Consider the following 21,626-nt stretch of genomic DNA (forward strand, 5'->3'; position numbering starts at 1 on the left):
ACTGTCCTTGTCTGTGGGCAGGAGAGAGGCAGAAGGCACTGGTCTAGACTGCCTGTCAGGAGCCATAGCAATGACAGCTGGGTCTGCCAGTGAAGGTTTTACCAGGAAGGTTTGGTCATCAGGTACATTATAAAACCTGTCTGGTCTTTTAGGGGCTGGAGGCTGTGAGTCTGGGTTCTTACAGAGTTAAATGTGTCCAGGAAGGCTGGAAGCACAGGAGGTATAGTTAAAGGAAAGGTAGACTCAAGTTGCAGAAGTTCAAAACACCTCTTCTGAGCGTCAGACATGAGGGTAGTGTCCCACTTGAAGCACTCCATTTTAGTTATGGTGTTCCCAAAAGTTAAATCTTCAGGTGGGGAGTCTCCTTCAACTGAGTCTTTGCCTGGGGAAGCAATTTGAGACACCTAAGAGACTGATTCCTCCGAGGAGGAATCATATTGATATTGTTGTTCTCCCGCTTGGGTAGAGGGAAGGTAGGGAGAACAGGCAGAGGCTGGGCGAGGGCTGAGCACAGGGATGGAGGAAGGTATAGGGCCTGTGAGCCTAAGGGCCATGAAGGCCTGCATACGGTAGTATGGAAGAGACTGCCAATCTGGCTGTGCTTCAGGAGGAGGAGTGATATGTTTTGTCTTCTATTTTTTCCTTGGAAGGCATAGGCTTTGGGGACGGTCTAGGAACTGAGGCCTGGCCTGCAGTAGGAGAGGACTCGGTTGGTCGTCCAACAAGAGGTTCCCCCTCAACGTCAGTTGGGGCCAACATCTGAATAGTCTCCGCGAACGTGCTTTTCGTGGCTGCAGAAATGGCTTCAACAGGAACTGTCGAGGCTGACGGAGAAATCAGGCATTCCTCGGCCCCTATATCGGAAGCTGGCAGGACGTCCGACAGCGGATCGGCAGTAGGAATATGCCTGGAAAAGTTGACCTTCTTTCCTGGGTGGTTCGGGCTGGGCGGCCGACTCAGGGTCCATCCTAAGGTCTAGGCGTTTCAGACGCTGGTTCTCCAGATATAAATTTATTGCAGCCAAACAACTGTGAAGCGTTTTTGGGCACGAAGGACTGGCAAATGGAACACAATGTATGGTTGTGTTCCTTACCTAGGCAAAACACACACCCATCATGGGTATCTTTGCGTGGTACCTGACAATTGCAATTACATTTGCCTTTTTTTAACTGACATCGGCCAAGAAACTACAGCAAACTTAAGCGCAAGCATTATTGAAAAACACAAAAACCCCAACGGGGTACTTATCGTTTCAAATAATTGTGAGTAGGAGCTGAACGATCAAAGTGACGTCGTCTGTGGTCGAAAACTTCTGAGGTCTGTGCGTGCTAACATCACATTTAAGGTCCATGGTTTATGTCCTTATGTGTGATGCTCCCTGCACCTACAGCAGCCAGACATAAGCTTTTGTATAGGAGCCGAAACAAGATTGCCTGAGGCAGAAAATCCCACACCATGAATACTGCAACATTGGAATAGAAGGACAGCTCCCTGACTCTCTCTCTTGCTTTGGGGCACTCCTGTAACTGCCATTGGAAAACAACTCTCAAGGCATGCAGTGACTTCCCCAAAGGTAATGTCCTCAGGGGTGAAGCAGAAGGCAATACCTCTTCTGAATCAGACTCCTCCAAGGAGGCAATGAAGGGTTCTTCATCTAAGAGTCCTCCTGATCAGAGTCTTCATCTGAGTCAGGAGGTTCTGAAAAGGCCTCACATGCAGGGTCTCTCTTCCTTTTTCCTGGGGAAGTTTCAGGGGGAGTTTGCCTGCCTCTGACCACAGAAATAAGGTCCTCGGCCAACCTGACCAAATCCTGCTGATAACCTGTGGGGAGGAGTTGATAGGCCTAGGCACAGAAACTGAGGTCAAACTCATTTTAGGTGTAGCTTCTGCCTTGGACCAATGCACGTCCACTACTCTGACACCGGTCTCCTTCACAGAAATACCCAATGTTGGCGGAAGCCCTGAAACAATATCATCAGTTGAGGAGCGTTCACCAGAAGCCGAGGTCTGCTTAACAACTCCGGACCGGACTGATGAACAAATGCCAAGGTATGAGCTGAAGTTGAGGAATCCAACAGCATGTCGGACTCGGAAAGGATCTTAACAGAAGCCTGTGCCACCACCCCACTCGCAGAAGGGGGCTGCAAAGTCGCTTCTCCTTCCTCTGACATAATGAGCCTTGGAGGACTTTCAGACAGACAAAAGTTGTTTGAGGCCTGAAGTTTGGGTAGTTTTTTGCTTAGGGAGCTCAAGCTCAGGAAGACTGATGGATGCCATCGCTCAATGGGAATCAGACTGCTGACTAAGGTGCTTAGAGAAGATTTCAGCCCTATAGTCCTAGTACTGAAAAGAGTGCACAGACAGCAATTTGGGACGCTGTGGTTTGGACCTAAACAAGAGACACACAAGATATGAAAGTCTCTGTATGGGATTTTACCACAAAGGAGACAGTTATTAACTATCTGACCTGAGTCACAAGTAAGAGAGAGTTCCCCAATGGGGTACTTAGCTTTAAAAGAATTTGTCACTCTGGTGCAGACGACAGACACCCTCACAACTGCTTCAGTTTCTAACGGCAAGAAAGACTGATATCATGATATTGGCTGTTCCCTTTATACCCAACTGTTCTGACGTCAGGGTAGGGTGTCTGCCAGCTTAGGGAGGAGGAAGTTTTTTTTACTTAGTAGTTGGGCAGACCAAGGGCTTCTGAAGCAGGAAATCCCATAAGTCAGGATTGCAACAGTGAAGCACAAAGAGAAGTCTATGTTCCTCCTTTTGCATATTCTCTTACAGGTGACCTCCACAGTGTGATGCTCCGGGGAGGTGTCTGAAGAGAGGGGAAGTTCTTCTAAGGGAATTTTATGGATACTAGCTGTTCCTGTGGAATAGATCTGATAGGATCAGAACATGGACTCGCTGGTAGAACAGATGTAGGATCCAAGGAAGAAAATGAGACTGGATCTCTTGGATGAGAGGAAACCTTCTCCACAACCTTAAAGGCAGATAGAAGCCGTGGCCGGCTGTATCAGAGCTGAAACTTCCAAAGCAGACAAGCCTTGACTCTTCTGATCCATGCTATCCCGAGCTATCTAGCTGTGAGGCTCCAGGGCGCAAGCACGTGTCCGACAACAGAGTAGATCCTAGTCCCCAGATCCAGCACCGATGCTTTGGCTCCAGGACTCATCCCAATCCAAGGAGACAGGACCAAAACCAGTCAGGGAAACTTTCACAGTAGAAGACATAACCCTCATCACTTCCTACACAGATTCTCACGGACTCCTGGATCCAAGGGCTCCAAAGCTATGGGACAGATCGTATTAGGAGATATTACTATATGGGAAGTGGAAGGGAGGCTCATAGATCTGATAGATGGAGGCGGAATAACCTGCATATGAATCTGAGCTCTGAGGAACTTCCTCATCATCCTATCCACTTTGGCATAGGATAAGACAGCAGACGTAGTGGATCTGTGACCTATACTATTTCCTTAGAGTGGTATGCAGATAAGGGGAAATGAAGCAGAGAACATCCCAGATCGATCACAAACTCAGGGGAGGGAGTTCTAGAAGTCTTTGAAGCTCCAGAGATCTGATCCATTGGCTGTATCAGATATTTTCTTAATACAATTATTGAATCCAAGGGCTTAAGATTCAAAGTTTTCATTTGTGGATCTGAGGATGCAGGATCCAAAAATCTTAAAATCTTTTCAGGAGGCTCCGAAGTTGTAGACATAGGAGAAGTCACTGGAGACTGAGGAGGGGACCTCTTTCTAGGCTTCGACAGAGCTTTAGAATGTTTGCTGGGGCTTTGAGCCCCAAAGGAGGAAACGAAGAATGGGGAAGTAATCTCCTGAGGGTCAACTTGCTCTTCCTATCCACAACCACCCTATAATTAAAAGCAGCATAGATAGCACAATTAATATCAAGGTGTGCTGCACCTAGACATTAAGACGCACTCCCTGTGGGCATCACAAATTGGAATTTTGTGCCCACAGGAAGTGCATGTTTTAAATCCTGTTGGCTTCTCAGCCATATTTTTGGAAAGGAAGAACAGAGAGGAATTTTTTTTTTTTTTTTTTTTAAACAAGAAAACTACCAACAATGATAGGTGTAGTAACCCCTAAAAAAGAACAGGAAAGGAAGTAGAAATAAAGGAAAGAAGGTACCAACAATGGTTAAAAAAAAAAAAAAAGGAAGTAAAAGAGAGAGCTAATGAGTAGAAACTCCGAAAATCTACACAGCTAAAGAGGGAGGATGTAGAGCAAGTTAATTGGTTAAGATTTCCTGATGAAAAAACTACTCACAAATGCTCGAATTATTCAACAAAGCTTCTGAAAGAGGATCCGCGTCCATGTGAGAAGGTGGCAAATGAGATTTGAGGTATTGTAGGCTACCTGAGGCATTACGGGTAGAGGTAGGAGCTCAAGAGTTACAGTAGACTCCCTCTTATCTGGCCTCTTTAACTGGCCATCAAATGTCTGCCATAGCCCTAGCAAAAGACAACACTTCTGTCTCCTCTGGGCTAATTTATGACAGACATTTGAATTTTAGACTTCATATCCATTCAAAAAATGCATACCCACACAAATCCTGTTATTCTAGCTGATTTATAACCTATAAATGCTATTTTGTATGCATTTTCTGATTAAACAACTGTTTTTTTATCCAGCCTAAGGTTCAGTTCCAGTGAGACCGGACAACCAAGTCTATTGTAGATTCTCAAGTCTAAGATATGCAGCAGAGTTGAATTCGGTACACATACATAGAGGACGAATGAAAAGGACATCATCAGATGAAGTAGTAACTCGTAGCCTTCCAGAAATCAATGGCATTCCTAGTGTGGAGACTTTCTCTTCTTTAGCCTAAGGCATCCACTAATGCACAATAAAGAGTGCAGCGGTCTGAACCACTTAACCCACCCCCTGCTTACTGATTGTTACCAGCAAGCATGCTCTATCCTGAGGACAAATTCACAACTTATCTCTTACCAGGTATGAAAAGACCATGGGAGTTCTAAAACAGCAGCATTGTTCTATCTAAGACAACTTATGGCAGAGTTCCTGAAGCATTAACAGGTGATGCCAGGCTGGGAGCCTGCATGGAGGGGCATAATAGCATATGTACTTTAGGTTTTTGATGCATGTGTTTCTACCATCACAAGCCTCTCTGCAACGAAGTGGAAGGCTGTTGGGAGGGCATACAAGTGATCCTACATGAAAAGTCAGGGCAAGGGTTAGTACACTCACATAAACATACTATATTCTTCATAGGAGTCGTCGATGCATTTATTTCTTATTCGTGGAAGAGTACCACAACAATTACTAACCCCCACCATGGATAGGGAGCAGATCACACTATGCCCTGCAAGGCAGCAGTAGCAAAGTCAGACATTTTCTACAACTGAAGTTGAAAATGTAGTACCTGGGAAAAGGTGTGCACCACACTCTATGTGGCTGCCTTACAAATGCCCTGAGCATGTATAAACATTCCTAAAGATGGCTGCTGTGACTGCAGCTGCCCTCGTATAAACAGGTTTGCAATGGCATTACGGAAGCTTCACAGTGGACTCAAAATTAAAAAGGATGCTGTTTGTTAGCCATCTGAATAGTGTCTGCTTACAGACAGGTCTGATTGTGGAATTATTTCATCTTTGCTAGGTAACACCTGAATAAGCTGTGGACACTCAATAGGTCGGATATTCATTTTAAATTCCTTGAGTGTCAGGGTAAAAAACTGGTAAGTTGTGTAGTCTAGCTACCAGTCAGTTCAGACATCACCTTTTGCATTAAAAGGGATTACTTCTTAGGCTTTGCATGTTTTTTGCACACCATGTACATGGCTCTGTAAAGCATTGTTTGATGCTTAGAAAATTGGCCAGACGAGATGACAGTCAACAAAAATGATGATTCCAAAAACAGAAATTTAGATGCCACTCAGGAGATGCCTCAAAAGGAGTGTTAGTTTCTCCAGGACATCATGATGGATTGGAGTGGAGGACCCCCCCCCTTTTTAAGGTAGTTTAATGTGTCAGGATCTCCTTGAAGAAAAGCTTCCCTGTCTCAAGAGAATAAAGCTGCAATGGCAACCAAATGTACCTTTACTGAAGCATAAGAGAGACCCTTAAGCCCTTTAACTTCCAGTGATTCTGATACTCTAGCTAGTTAGATGCCTTTAGGATCACATCAAAGTGAAAGCCTCTTTCATTTTGCAAAAAAAGGTTTTCCTGCTACTGAACCTTCTTTCCCCTGTCCAAGATATATGCACCCAAGTAGCTCACCTTCTGATACAATGCCCTTGCTGTGATTAGACTGAGATGCTCCGAACTTCTAATGGTGAGAAGACTCAGGCACCCATTGCCCTGAGTTAGCAGAGCAGAGGTTTGGGGAAGCATCATGGGTCAATGTCTGGCAATCTAGGCTATAATACAGCACTACAAGTTTCCTGACCCATTTGAGGAGGGCTACCAAGATGACTTTTTCTGGATCTAGTCTACATTTATAAAGCATTTTGGGGATCAGTGGAATAGAGTGGAAGGCATTAAGGAGGCCCTCTCTTTCTGGGAAGAGAAAAGACGCTTTACTTCACATACATCCTTGCATAAGTAGCTGAAGCCAAACTCCATTAGCAGATGTATTTAGCAACTGGCAAGTATCTCAACCTGTGACCTTCACCATACTCTGATCAGGTTCTTGAGGGTACAAGAAAAAAACTCCACAACGTTTCTCTGCTTTTTTGGACATATCAAGTTCTTGAGGTTAGCCAGATGGCCCCACTCATGGTGGCCATCCTTTGAATGACTTAATGGAACAGTTGGTCTGATCAAGACTGTCAATCCTAATCTGTGTAGGTGGTCAAGTGTGGGGCTTCTACTGTTAAAGTACCACCAGCCTGGGGTTCTTGTCTGCCAGACTGTCTTACAAATCAAAGTCTAAAACGAGGGTCAGCATTTCATCACAAACAATATGCACTAAGACTAATGACTGGTTGCAGATACTTTGTACACCACCACAAGATTTGAAGCATACATAAAACCATCCTAAATGCCAAACAGTTACGTCCAGAGATATGAAGGCAAACTACAAAATGATCTTTTTGCAGCACACTTTTTCAAACAGACTGCATTTTAAGACACCAAGAGTCTACTCTAACTTTTACTGAAATGACTGTTAACTTAACGCTTCTCCCAGCAACAAAACAGACTGCTTACTACATTTTTTCACACTCAAACATCTTTGAAAACTTGCCATTTAGATACACAAAATACAAACAATAGCACTTACCTCAAAGCCCTTGGTTTTAGCAGCACTCCAGAACTGCTCAAAGTGACGGACCTTGTCATTTATAGCATCAACAATGATAAAGGGAAAGAAACCATCATCCAAAGTCTTTTTAAATGTTTTAAACAAACTGCTACGGTAGGTCTCTTCCATGTCAAACTCGTATTCATACTCCATCACCTGAGGAAGCAAATACACATGAATACACCCAGTTTGACATCAGAGCATCCACAACACTTTAATGTCAAAATAAACCAAGTTTTAAACTTAAGGATGCCATCTTCAGTCAAAATGTTTTGATACACAGTTTAACAAGCCAATTCTACATGGATAAAGCAAGGTGGGGAGTTATCACTTTTAGTCTTTACAACAAAATGTAAATAGCAGATGCAAGTTTGAAAAATACTTTCCATTTAAATGACTGGATAGTTTATTTTATACAGGTGCACACCTGGGTGTACCATCTATGAGTTTCAAATCTTTACAGCAGAAATGTTAATGGTTATCAAAGCCTTAAGTGTTTGACTGCGCCAAAAAAAAAAAATTTTTTTTTTATATATTAATATATACATACATACAGACACACACACAAAAACACGACATTTTTTTTTGGGGGGGGGGGGGCTACTGCAGTATCTTCATTTTCTATAGCAGTTCTGTGAAACAATCAACTACCGCAGATTAGGATGAATGGTAACATCACAGTATTTAAGTACATGATTGAAGGCTTAGTGTCAGTTATTCTAAAAATGTATTAGTTCTGGCTTCAGGCCAGTTATTTTACATTAAGAAGGTTTGTGGTCTGCATTCTTGTGAGAGAAGAGGGTAGATTCTGCCCTTCTGAGCTGGGAATTTCTGGTTCAAGGCTTATTGCGCCTGCTTATTTGAACGGCTTCTTTCTGAAATTGGTGCGCCTTGGTTGCTGTAGCACAGACTAGATTCAGGCATCCTGAATTTAGTTTTGTTTGTATAACTTGAGCACTAATCCCAGACATCTCTTTTGGAGAAGGTTCCCCTGCACCCTAGTGGCAGGAGTGAGCAGTTAGAACTTACCTGATTGAAGATTGCTGCAACGGGGCTCAGTTTTCAGCTTTTTTTTTTACTGGTTAACTGCGTAATTTGTTTAAGTTTGCTCATTTTCTACTGTTATATAAAAAATGCACTTGATTCATCTGCTTTTACTGTGTTTCTTCCTACTTTATTTTGCTTTTGCTGCTTGTTCTTAAACGTACTTAATTGCATTTATTCTGCTGCATTTATTACTGCTTGGTAGTAGCCTGATTAAATTGCAACTGTTACTCTAAGCCTTTGGTTGAAGCACTTGGGCTTCAGTCCAGTTGTTTTACATTAAGAAGGTTTGTGGTCTGCACTGTTGTGGCAGGACAGGTAGCTTACATCCTTCTAAGCTGGGAGTTGCTGATTGAAGGCTATGTGTCTTATTCTAAAAGTGTATTAGTTCTGGTTTAAGCGCTTGGGCTTCAGACCAGTTGTTTTACATTAAGAAGGTTTGTGGTCTGCACTGTTGTGGCAGGACAGGTAGCTTACATGCTTCTAAGTTGGGAGTTGGTGATTGAAGGTTTAGTGCTTGTTATTCTAAAAGTGTATTAGTTCTGGTTTAAGCACTTGCGCTTTGGGCAAGTTATTTTACATTAAGAAGGTGTGGTCTGCACTCTTGTGGGAGGAGAGGGTAGATTCTGCCCTTCTGAGCTCGGAGTTTCTGGTTAAAGGCTTATTGTGCCTGCTTAAATGAACTGTTTATTTCTGAAATTGGTATGCCTTGTTTGCTGTAGCATAGACTAAATTCAGACCTGCTGAATCTAGCCTTGTTTGTACAACTTGAGCTCTAATCCAGACCAACTTTTTTTGGAGAAGGTTCCATTGCACCCTAGTGGCAGGAGTGTGCAGTTAGAACTTGTCTGATCGAAGTCTGTTGGAACGGGGCTCAGTTTTTAGCTTTTTATTGGTTATTTGTTTAAATCAGTTCGCTCATTTGCTACTGTTATATTAAAAAAAAAATATATATATACACACACACATTTTATGCATTGTGACTTAGCTAGGGTTAAACTATTCCCAGCACCATAAAGTCTGCTCTTCAAATTTTCCCTTAGAACAAGCCTGTTTTTTAGTTTTATAGCTAACATCTGTTTCTTTGAGCTCAGCACTTGTTCAGAACTCTTTGTAAGCACTAAATAAGCTACAAATTACTACAGCACTCCAGTTTCCTCACTTGTCTAGAGGAAATAGTTTTTAGTAATTAATAAATAAGCACCTATCCAGGCATGTCTAAGGGTCAGCTCCCGGTGTTCTCTCCTGTCTACCTGATGAATCTGGGCATCTTGGGGCAATGCAGCAGTTGCCAAGTGTACAGAGACAACCCTCTCCTCCTACCACCCAACACTACAACCTGAGAGAGATGCACTTATATAGCATAAATGGAAGCAAAGCTCTCGTCGCCTAAGACTGGACTAGGTGGTCAAGAGGAGAAGGTAAACACTTGCACCACACCACAATCACATAATCCCTCAAAACCTACATCACCAAAACACACACAAAGAAACATGAAACACACAACTACATTCACGGAGACTCTCAATAAAAATCAGCTCAAGCAACAGAGACATCCAAAGGAGAAACGCAAGCAACCTCCACCCCCCCCCCAACACAACCCAAATGACACATAGCCCACAAACTCAATGCCACTCATCCACAGCCCATAAGGCATAACAATGTACCCAACACTCTAGTCATAGGTGACTCTATAGTCAGGCACAATGATGTTCCACTCACCAGGCTAAATAAGGAGAAAGTTACTGTCAGCTGCCTGCTGGGTACCAGGATCCTCCACATAACGCATGCACTCAGGTCACTCCACAACAAGTACAAATATGACTGTCATTGTCCATGTTGGTGTAAATGACCTGAGATGTATCTCCCTGGACTACATGAAGAGAGACATGGAGGAGCTGTAGCCTAGGAAGGTATGACCCTAGCCCTGAGTAGCATCCTGTCATCACCCAGAATGATACCACAGTACAAGGACAAAATTATTGACTTCAACAATTGACTAAGCTTCTGGTGTCATTCTAAGGGGATCCAGTATCTGTCTGCTTGGGATGACATGATCGACAGACCACAATGCTTTGCCAGAGATGGCCTGCACCTGTCGCCCTTGGGAATCCAGATGCTGGCTAAGGCTCTTACCACCCCATATAGTGCCTTTTTTAGGCAAGGTTCAAATGACAAATCCACCGCCTTAACAGGTACAAGCAAGCAAAATCTGAGGGTAATGGTACTCAATGCTAGAAGTCTAAACCTCAAAATGCATTCACTCGAGGCACTCCTTAAAATGGAGAACATCAGCATCTGTGCAGTGACAAAGACCTGGTTCAAGGCTCTAGAGAGCACCCCTGCATTACCAGGCTATAATACATACCACATCTTTCAGCCACCTAACCTGGACCGAAATACTAAAGGCGGAGGTGTGTCCATATTCATTAAGGATATCCACACCTCCAGGCTAGTTGCCAGCATAATGCATCTGAGATTATCCAAGTGCAACTAACTCTGGGCAAGACCGCAATCCAAACTGTAACTTGCTACAGATCCCCCAAGATGCCCCAGGATTTCCACTTCTTACTTTTTGATACAATGAAAAATATTAGGGTACAACCCAACACCCTAATAATGGGCGATTTCAACTACCCCACCATTAACTGTGAAAACTACTCATGTGCCAACTCTTTTTCTCAACGTTTTCTGGAATTCATGAATTCCAATGCATTGAATCAACGTATCCACACCCCCACCAGGGGCAGCAATATCCTAGACCTGGTCATTACCAAAATGGGCAACCGGTGTTCCACACCAGAGGTCAATTCCTCATTGGTCAGATCCGACTACAAGCTAATCACCTTAGACATCCACATCCCACCCCCCCCCCCCCCAGTAGGGAAACCACCGCAAAATAATTCTCCAAAGCCAACTTCAAGCTTCTTAAGACAGAAGTGACAAACTTCACAACACCCATGCAGATGGACAATAGAAGTACGATTGCTGAATACTACACAAATGCACTTTATAAGCACTTAGACAAGTGCATGGATCGTGCTATCCCTAACAGAACCAAGATGCCATCCTCCAAAAAAAAAGGAAGCCAACCTTGTGGTCCCCTACCATAAACAAACTCTACAACAGAAGAAAGAAACTGTTGCAAAAGAGAGTAAAATCCCATGATTGCAGAAACTCCCTGGTCAGCCTCAGTAAAAAGCTGAGATCCCTCATAAAATCCTCCAAAGCTAGTTACGAAAACAAAATTGCCACTGATTCTAAAGATTCTATAGCTATGTCAAGAATCTCAATGGCAACACTCAGAACTGATCTGAGTTACAGCACAATGGCACTAAATATACAGAACCAAATGATATTGCCAACATCCTGGCAGATAGGTTCATGCCAACTTTACCCCCCTCTCACCCCCTAAAGGGCCCATCTCTATACCGGAAGAATGCAAAGTTCCTGTAATCACAGCTGCACAGGGAAAAACCACTCTCTCCAAAGTCAAGAACACAGCATCCATGGGACCTGACAACATCCCAGGCTGCGTTCTACATGAACTGCAGAATGAACTGGCACCCTACCTAAGCACTATATCAATCACAGCCTCACCTCAGGCTTTGTGCCCACTGAATGGCGAAGAGCAATGGTTATCCCACTCCACAAAGGAGGAGCCCCATTAGCCTAACGAGCCTGGTCTGCAAAGACATTGGTAATCTCCAAACTCTTGACCACATCCAGTTCGGGTTTGTAAAAGGCAGATCATGTCTCCTAAACCTGACAGACTTCTTTGAAGCAGTCACCAAAGCTGTAGATGAGGGTAAGGTGGTTCACACAGCCTATCTAGCTCTCGCCAAGGCTTTTGACACCATCCCCCACTCTGGAATTATAGATAAACTCACTAAACTAGGTATAAATCCCTATGTCACAAGATGGGTTGCCAACTGACTCACTGACAGAACCCACACTGTGAAAGTAGCAGACTCCAAATCCGACTTCAGACCAGTGACAAGTGGAGTACCACAGGGTTCAGTCCTGGGTCCTCTCCTGTTTGGTATCTACTTTTCTGAAGTACAGGCTAACACAGAAGGTCTTTGGCTAATGAAGTTCACAGATGACTGCAAACTAGAAGCCATAATCGAAACTCCTAACGATGTGGACATCCTACAAAACGGCCTCACGGAGACAGATGCCTGATGTCAAAGCCATGGCCTCAAGCTCAATGCCAAAAAGTGCATTGTCATCCTTTTTGGTAAAAACTCTGTACCCATGAGCTACCACATAGGTGGTAGTCTACTTAACACTGAAAATGTGATGAGACCTTGGGACACAGATGGACAGTAGTCTCTCCTTTGATAATCACATTGCCACAGTAGTCAGGAAATCCTTCTACGTGGCACACCTCATCACAAAAGGTTTCTCATCCAGGAAAAAGGAGGTCATTGTTCCCCTTTACTCATCACTCATCAGACCCATTATAGATACAACGCCCCATTAGGTATGTACCTCACAAGACATCTACAACAACTAGAAAGGCCGCAGAAATACCTCACAAAGAGGATTACCGGCCTCAAACAGATGCCCTACGCAGACAGTCTCAAAAAACTCCAGCTTTACCCTGTCACATATCGCCTACTCAGAGGCGATCTCCGCCTAACATACAAAGCTATGTCAAACCCAGAGCTGTTGGACATGCTCCACTTAAAGAAATCCCAATCCCTCCGAGCTACACACACTAAGGACCTAAACCTTCTCATTACAATAAACCGAACATGCTAGAGGGACTGATTCCTGCCCTAGAGACTTCCCATACTCTGGAACAAACTACCTATCTATATCAAACAAAGGTCCTCATTAACACTCTTCATGCATGGGAAATAGGAAATTCACCCCGGGAATCACCTCTGTGGCTCTGCTTTACAGGAGTAAAGGAAAATAATTTTCTTTGGTGGCGAAAGCCAGGGTACCTTTTTGGCTAGGCTTATATAGGCCCTACGGCCAATAGCCTAGTACCTACCTAAGAATAATAAGTGTATTAGTCTCCAATAACCTTGTCAGATCATTACAAATAATCCTTAACAAGCTGCATCATTCTACAATACATGACCTGTGTAAAGAATTAAAAGTCAAACAGAGAAGCGGAGAGCGAAATCCAAGTATTTAAGCCACTGTTTATTCAAACAACGTTCTACGAAATAAAATATAAGACACTCTGCATTCGAACATAAACGCTATTAAACACACGCGTTTTCGTCTATAAAATCAGACTTCATCAGATGAACCATAAGTTTGCCTACACTCCTTTTATACCCTGACCAATGAAATCAGTTACTGAACATAAATTAAACAATTAACAATGTTATGAATATATTTAATACTATACATGAATGAATAATTTAGGATGTTATGAGATTAATAATATAAATTTCCACTAGAGGGCAGTTTAATATTATAGATTTTTAAATGGGTATATTTATTCACACTAACATTCTTGATTTTTATAACTGAAAGGGAATGAAACTATGCAAATTTTTGGAAAGGTATTTATTTTTTTAAAAATGAAAGATCGTTTCTTATGTGGTAGGGAAGTATATTCATTCGTGTATAGTATTAAATATATTCATAACATTGTTAATTGTTTATGTTCAGTAATTGATTTCATTGGTCAGGGTATAAAAGGAGTGTAGGCAAACTTATGGTTCATCTGATGAAGTCTGATTTTATAGATGAAAACGCGTGTGTTTAATAGCGTTTATGTTCGAATACAGAGTGTCTTATATTTTATTTCATGGAACGTTGTTTGAATAAACAGTGGCTTAAATAGTTGGATTTTGCTCTCCGCTTCTCTGTTTGACTTTTGATTCTGGTTTTGGAATTTTGTACCACCGTTTTTGTTTTGGTTATCTGTATAAAGAATTCTTACTTAACTGTAAGGAGAGTGTTCTCTAATGCACATTACAGGACAGACTTACCCTTCTCTCCTCACTTTGATCAAACTCTTTGTGGAAAATTTCCAAAGCATGCTTCTCCTTAATGCTAATAAATTTTTCCCCAGCCACTGCCCAGGACGTCAGGCCACATTCAAAGCATATTGAAAAGTTCCTGACTTAAATTGACTGCTGACAAAGATTAGTTGTGTAAAATCTTACCATAACCGTAGATGTCCTTCTCTTCCATGTTGCAGTATTCTAGGTGTGGGATTTCATGCCCTCAGGCGACTCGTATGTCGGCTCCTATAGAAAAGCTTCAGCTTGGCTGTTGCAGTGTGTGTGGGACATCACACATAGGGCCATAAACCAGGGGCCTTAAGTGAAGTTCCTGACAAATGACTGTTGAAAAAGAATAGTTGTGTAAAATCTTACCATAACCGTAGATGTCCTTCTCTTCCATGTTGCAGTATTCTAGGTGTGGGATTTCATGCCCTCAGGTGACTTGTACGTCGGCTCTTACAGAAAAGCTTCAGACTGGCTGTTTCAATGTGCATGGGACATCACACGTAGGGTCATAAACCAGGGGTCTTAAGTGTGACACCTGCACAAACAATCCTCAGAACTTGAAGGCCAACAGGCAGAGAAGGCGGCCCAGCAGGGGGAATGCCAGTTGTTTCCAAGTGTGTGACTTGGAGACCTACTGTAATGCAGGTAGCACAGGTAAGGAATAAGACCTGGGGGGGATTGGTGGGCGGGAAGGAATACTGCAACATGGAAGAGAAGGACATTATGGTTATGGTAAGATTTTACAAACTATTCTATATCCTTCTATTCCTATTTTGCAGAATACTAGGTGTGGGAGCGTACCACAGCTTATGCGGATGAGAGGGTGGTAGTAGATGAAGAAGGTTCTACAAGACCCTGCAGGATTGCCCTGGAGAATCCTGTCCTAGCTCTGGAAACTTGGTCCAGTCATTAATGCTTGGTGAAAGTGTGGATAGTGGCCCAAGTGTCTGCTTCCAAAATGGATGCTGTGTCTAGGCCCATCATGAAGGCCTTTGAGGTGGCCACAGCTCTAGTGGAATGGGCCTTGATTCCACCTGGGGGTTCCTTTCCATGGTGGGAGTAGCAGAAGCAAATAGCTTTCCTGATCCAGCATGCAATGGTTTGCTTAGAGACTGTTTTGCCTAGGGCTCTTGGGTGGAAGGAGACAAAGGGCTGGTTAGTCTTCTTGATGGTCTTGCCCAGGTAAAACCAAAGTTGTCTGTGCAGGTCCAGGGAGTGTGGTATCCTCTTCCCCTTCATTAGAGGGTGAGGAGAAGAAAGTGGGTAGATGAAAGGATTGGTTAAGAGAGGGGTCACTGACCACCTTAGGCATAAAGGAGGGGTTGGTTTGCAGGGACACCCTGCCTTTGTGGAAGATGGTGAAGGGGGGCCGCCCATTAAGGCCTGCAATTCTGATACTCTTCTGGCTGATGTGATGGCCACCAGCAGGACCGTCTTCCATGTGCACATCTGTAAGGAAGAAGGTCCAACCGGTTCAAAGGGGTGCTGGGTTAATTTCTCCAAGATGTAGTTAAGGTCCCAAGGTGGAGGGATAGGTTTCCGAGGTGGTCTCGTGTGCAAGACCCCTTTAAGGAAGAGCTTTACATCGAGCCTGACAAGCAAAGGGGGCTCCAGGGGCAAGCAGGTTGATATGGCAGAGAGGTGTACTTTTACAGAAGAATAAGAAAGCCCACTCTATCAACTGACACAGATAGTTTAGAACCAGGGGAACCTCAGCGGAGCTGGGTCCCTTCCCTTGTTCAGACACCATTTTGCAAATCTTTCCCATTTAGCTAGGTAAGATTTTCTGGTGGTAGGTTTCCCTGCCTCCCTTAGGACTGAAAGCATGCCCTCTGAGTAGTGGTGTCTGAAAGGGATCAAAAGTTTATCACCCACAGAGTCAAAGGCAACATCTGTAAGTGTGGGTGTAGGAAGAGTTCCTTTGTATTGTGTTAGTAGGTCCACCTTGTAGGGTAACGTGAGGTGATTACCCTTGGCTAGTTTGTGAAGTGGGGGAACAAGTGCTGCCTTGGCCAGTAGGGAGTCACTAACAAGATTTTTGGTTTGTCCTTCTGAATTTTCAGGAGGGCTTTCTGAATCAGTGGGAATGGGGGGAAGGCATAAAGGAACTTCCCCTCCCAAGGGAAGCTGAAAGAGTCCACTCTCCATGCTAGAGGGGAGTGGGTTTTTGAGCAGAAGTTCTGCAGTTGCCTTTTCTGGGGGGAAGCAAACTTGTCTATTTGTGGAGCACCCCACAGGTGGACTATATCTAAGACAACCTCCCTGCTCAGCATCCATTCGTGCTGAGGCGAGGAAGACCTGCTCAAGAGATATGCTTGGTGGTTGTCCTGTGAGGGGATGTAAGCCACTTGCAGGAGTAAGTTGAGACAAGAGGCTAACTCCCATATCTGCAGGGATAATCTGCACAGCTGATAGGCCTTTGCTCTTCCCTGCTTGTTGAGGCACACATAACCGTAGTGTTGTCGGTGACAATCTAGAGCACCACTGGAACAAGAAGGGGTTGAAGGTCATTAGAGCTAAAAAGACTGCTGTCATTTCCCTGATATTGATGTGTTTGGCCTAAAGAGAGGGATGCCATTTTTCCTGAATTCTGTAAGAGGCCAGAGTTGCTCCCCAATCTGAATCTGAGGCATCTGTATGCATTACTTGGGTTGGGGTGGGAGCCCTGGGTTCAGTTGCACTTGCTGGATCCACCAACTGATTTCTGTTTTCAGCCAGGGAAGGAGGGGAATGTCCTGCTCTAGGGGATGTAGGTGCTGGGAACAGGTGTTCTTCAGGAACCACTGTAACCTGTGCATGTGCATTCTTGCCAGAGGAAGCATGGGGATGATCGCTGCCATTAAACCCAGGAGACGACTAAATTGCCTTGCCATCAAATTCTGGGATAGTAGAGCTTCCTGGAAGTGGGAAGTCAAAGAAAGAACCTTGTCCTGTGGTAGAAAGGCCTTCATTGTGTCTGTTCCGATTCTGGAGTCTAGGAAAAGTTTGTCTTGGCTTGGGATCAGAGAGGATTTGGGGAGACTGATCGTGAATCCTAGGTTTTGCAGGAGGGACCTGGTGAGGTGCAGATGCTCTATAAAGCATCCCTGGACTCTGCCAGTATCAGGATGTCATCCAGATAAGGGTAAATATGTATAGCCTGAGTTCAGCAGAAGGCAATGGCTGGAGCTAGGCAGTTATGGATGAACTAAAGGGCAAGGCAGTAAACTGAAAATGAGAGGCAGGTCCAGAGAAATGCTGGAATTGTCTAAGAGAATTCCTGATGGGTATGCACAGGTAGGCCTTCTTTAGGTTCAGGGTGGCCATGAGGGCCTTGGCTGAAATGAGGGGCACCAGAGTGGGAAGAGAGCATTTTGAAAGATGTTACTTGAAGATGGAGGTTTAGGAAGGACAGGTCTAAGATGGGTCTCCAGGGGCTGTGTTTTTTTGGGGACCAGGAAGAGGCAGGAGTAAAACCCTTTCCCTTCCTGTCCTGGAGGGACAGGTTCTATGGTGCCTAGTTTTAAAAGGTCTGCCAGAACTTGTGACATGAGATGGGCCTGGTTTTTGGGATGAGAGGAATGCCTATTTTGGGTGGCTTCTCTTTCCAGGATAGTAAGTACCCTTTTTGTATAATGTTTAAGACCCATTGGTCTGAAGTGATGGATTGCCAAAGGGGAAGACAGTGGAAAAAGTGGACTGAGAGGGGAAGGTGGGCAAGGCAGTCACGCATTACTGGGACCTCTGTCCTGAAAGGGCTGACTGGGCTGATGAAGTGAAGCAGAGGATCTGGAGTTGGTAGGTCTTCTAGCCCCTCTCCTGGACCTGGAAGAGGAGGAGGAGGAGGGCTGAGGAGTATGTCTCACAAAAGTGGCCTTTGCCAGGTAGTTTCGATAACACTTGGGGATGGGTGACACCAGCAGGTGCTTGATGTCCTGGAGTTCTTTGCTTTTTTCTTGTAGATTTTTAAAAAGGTCAGCAGATTGTTTGCTGAAAAGCAAATTGAGGTCCAGAGGGGCGTCCACGATCTTCAACTTGAAATCCTCAGGGAGGTTCTGGAGTCTTAGCCATGAATACCTCCTGAGAGCTGAAGCAGACGTTGCAGACCTGGCATACCTCTCAACCTCTTAGAACAAAAAATCTGGACAAAGCCTAAAATGATGGGGGGACAGATTTTAAATATTGCTCTTACAAACTTAGAAAGTTGATAGAATAACAGGTTTTGCATTAGCATGAATTTTCTGAATGATGTGGAGTCTTAAAACTGAAATATCTGTCATTATTTATTGACTTCAATCCTCAGCTATTTGCCAGAAAGGTACAGATTTTAGAAGGAAAACACCAAAAATATGAGGCAAAAATCTGGGTACTCTGCGAAAATCTGTACAGTTGAGAGGTATGCCTGACAGATGCTTCTGCAGCATCGCGATGCATCTGACGGAATGCCTGGTTACCTGTTGTGCCAAGGAAAATTTGGCTGAGATGTCTGTCTTGATGGGGCTTGTCAGGCAAGGATGCTAGCATGGGGGAGGCTTTGTCATGTGGGTCTGAATTTGTGGCTCTTCCCCATCCTATCTATGTACTTGCTGTCTTTGTCAGTGGGCAGTAGGGTGGCAGAGGGCAGCAATCTAGATTGCCTATCTGCAGTGGTGGCAATAACAGCTGGGTCCACACCAAGGGTGGTTTGACCAGGAATTTTTGGTCCTCTGGTACTTTGTAGATGCGGTCAGGACGTTTAGGGGCCGGAGGCTGGGAGTCAGGGGCTTTGGAAGCAGCGTTGAAGGCATCCACGTAAACAAGCCGAACAGGAGGAATTGCTGAAGGGGAGGGGGATTCCACTTGCAACAGCTCAAAGTACCTTTTTTGGATGTCTGTCATTTGGGACGTATCCCATTTAAAGTAATCCTTCATCTTGGTAATGGTCTCACCAAAACTAATGTCCTCAGGGTGAGAATCGCCTTCCACAGATTCCTCATGGGGAGGCAATATGGGAAACATAAGAAATGGACTCTTCTGAGGATGAGAAGGAAGAATCATGTTGTTCTTTTCTAACTTGAGGGGTCGTGGATGGGAGGGAAGAAGCAGAGGCAGGACTAGGGCTCAGAAGAGGCAGGGTGGAGGTGGCTGAGGCTGAAGGCCTGCATAAGAGAAGAGGTGAAGGCCTGCCAATCCGACCTGCCAATCCGATGAGACTCCTGAAGAGGTGGAGGTATGTTTAGTTTTTTGCTTCTTTTTGGCCAGGGAGGAAGTAGAGAGAGGCCTGGCATTGGGTTTGGACAGTAACACATACAAAGTCTGGATCCCTGCTGTAGGTACCACTGAAACTAGTTCCCCCTCGACATCGACTGTCGTCAAATGTCTGGATAAGCTCTGCAGACGTGCTGGTCGTCGACTGAGAAACAGCTTCCACGAGGGACATCGCTGCAGTCGACATATCCTCCAAACGCACTTCAACCCCTAGAATGGCAGTTGGCCGTGTGTTGGGAAGCAGAGCGGCAGGCAAAGAAGGCCTAGGAACCATGGCCTTTTTGCCCGAGGGTTCAGGTGCGGCCTCCAATGTAGGATCCATCCTAAGGGCTAACCTCTTAAGGCGCTGGTTCTCCAGGTACAGGTTTAATGCGGTTGCGCAAGGTCTTGGGCAGAAACGATTGACAAATAGCACAGGAGGAGTGATCGTGTTCCCGGCCTAGGCAAAAACACACCTGTCATGGGCGTCTTTATGGGGTACCTGGCACCTGCATTAGCACTTTCCCTTTTTCCCTGACATCAGCTAAAGGCTACAACCACCAAACATTAACAAGAACAATCGTCAAAAATAAGAAAATTAGAAAACCAATGGTTTACTTATCTTAGGATGCAATGTCTGTGGAGATGCGATCATACAATGCGAATGTCATCTGCGGCTGAAAAGTTCTGAGGATTGTGCATGCAGATGTCACAGTTAAGGCCCCTGGGTTTATGGCCCTACGTGTGACGTCCCACGCACACTGCAACAGCCAAGCTGAAGCTTTTGTGTAGGAGTCGACGCACGAGTCGCCTGAAGGCATGAAATCCCACACCTAGAATACTGCAACATAGGAATAGAAGGCCATCAGATCATTCCACCACCTGTGTCAATATAGTTGAAGAGCAGCAATGCTCCTCCCTTCAGAACTTTCACTTACCTCAAATCCTTACTCTTATTCTCTCTCCTAACTATTCTTTCTATACCTTACTTACTTACCTTCTACACCATCACAATCTAGGGTTTCACTACCCAATAGGCAAACCTCTACACCAACAATTATCCTTTCTTACAGTCATAATAACTCATCCTGTCCACCAAAGTATTTATCAGCCAAATTTCACAGACTTACACACATTATGTACTATAGCCCAAGAGCCAGGAAATCCCAGAACCTAATACGTTTCTACAACTCGTCCTGAGAGTACAGGTCCACTCCCTTATAGATGGCGACATACACCCAAACCTTGGTCCAAATTCTAGCACAACCACAAGTCCTATCACACCATCTCCTACTAACATACACTTGCTTACCAGGCCTCCCAACTCTCTCCTGATAGCTCATCTTAATGTTCGTAGCATAAATAATAAGGTTGCTCAACTACATGCCCTTATAAATGTTCATTCATTTGATATCCTCTGTCTCACTGAAGCATGGCTTAAGCCATCAATACAAGACAGTGTAGTCATTCCCCTTGGCTACAATATCCTGAGACTTGATCGTAATGCCAAGAAGGGTGGAGGAGTAGCTAGCTATACTTTATAAAGATGGTCTACAAGTCACCTCAACTGACTCTAATCCTCCACTATCTAGTAATGCAGAAATTCTTATTTCCAGGATACAGCTCAATAATGTAAATCCATATATATCATCTGCATCTACCTCCCCCCAGGGAATAATATTAACACATCAGAGGCTATCCTCAGTTGGCTCTCAACCAACTACCCACAAGAAACCATAATACTTGATTGTTGTTGTGTCTTTCAGCTTTTCCTGGGTAGGGGTCGCCACAGCGGAACTCCAGTCCGCTAATGATTGGCAGTAGATTTTTACGTGCTGAGTTGCCAGCCCTGACGCACAACCTTCAACGAAGGTACGTCCATTCACGCATGTCTCCACAAAGAAGACGCTTTAGCTGAGAATCGAACAGGACAACGTCTTACTGTGAGGCGACAACGCTACCGCAGCACCACCACCGCAGTTAAGAAACCATAATACTTGGTGACTTTAATATAAACTGGAAACTTTGTTCATCTGAGCAGCCTTCTACTCATATTAACCTTAATGGCTTTACCCAAACCATTACATCCCCTA

At 44.3% G+C, this 21,626-nt stretch overlaps 1 protein-coding gene across 1 annotated transcript in view; it reads right to left on the reverse strand.

The window, feature by feature from the left end:
* The window catches only part of YLPM1 (YLP motif containing 1), a gene marked incomplete in the record, with an annotated part of 1,534,972 nt that overhangs the window by 565,710 nt on the left and 947,636 nt on the right, over nucleotides 1–21,626 (reverse strand). Inside the window, 1 exon segment of the mRNA XM_044073602.1 lies at nucleotides 7,280–7,456. Coding sequence (XP_043929537.1) covers nucleotides 7,280–7,456 — 177 coding nt within the window.

The sequence above is a fragment of the Protopterus annectens genome, chromosome 6.part0, assembly GCF_019279795.1.
Source record: "Protopterus annectens isolate FY-2018-M chromosome 6.part0, PAN1.0, whole genome shotgun sequence".
NCBI classification, from domain to species: Eukaryota; Metazoa; Chordata; order Ceratodontiformes; family Protopteridae; genus Protopterus; species Protopterus annectens.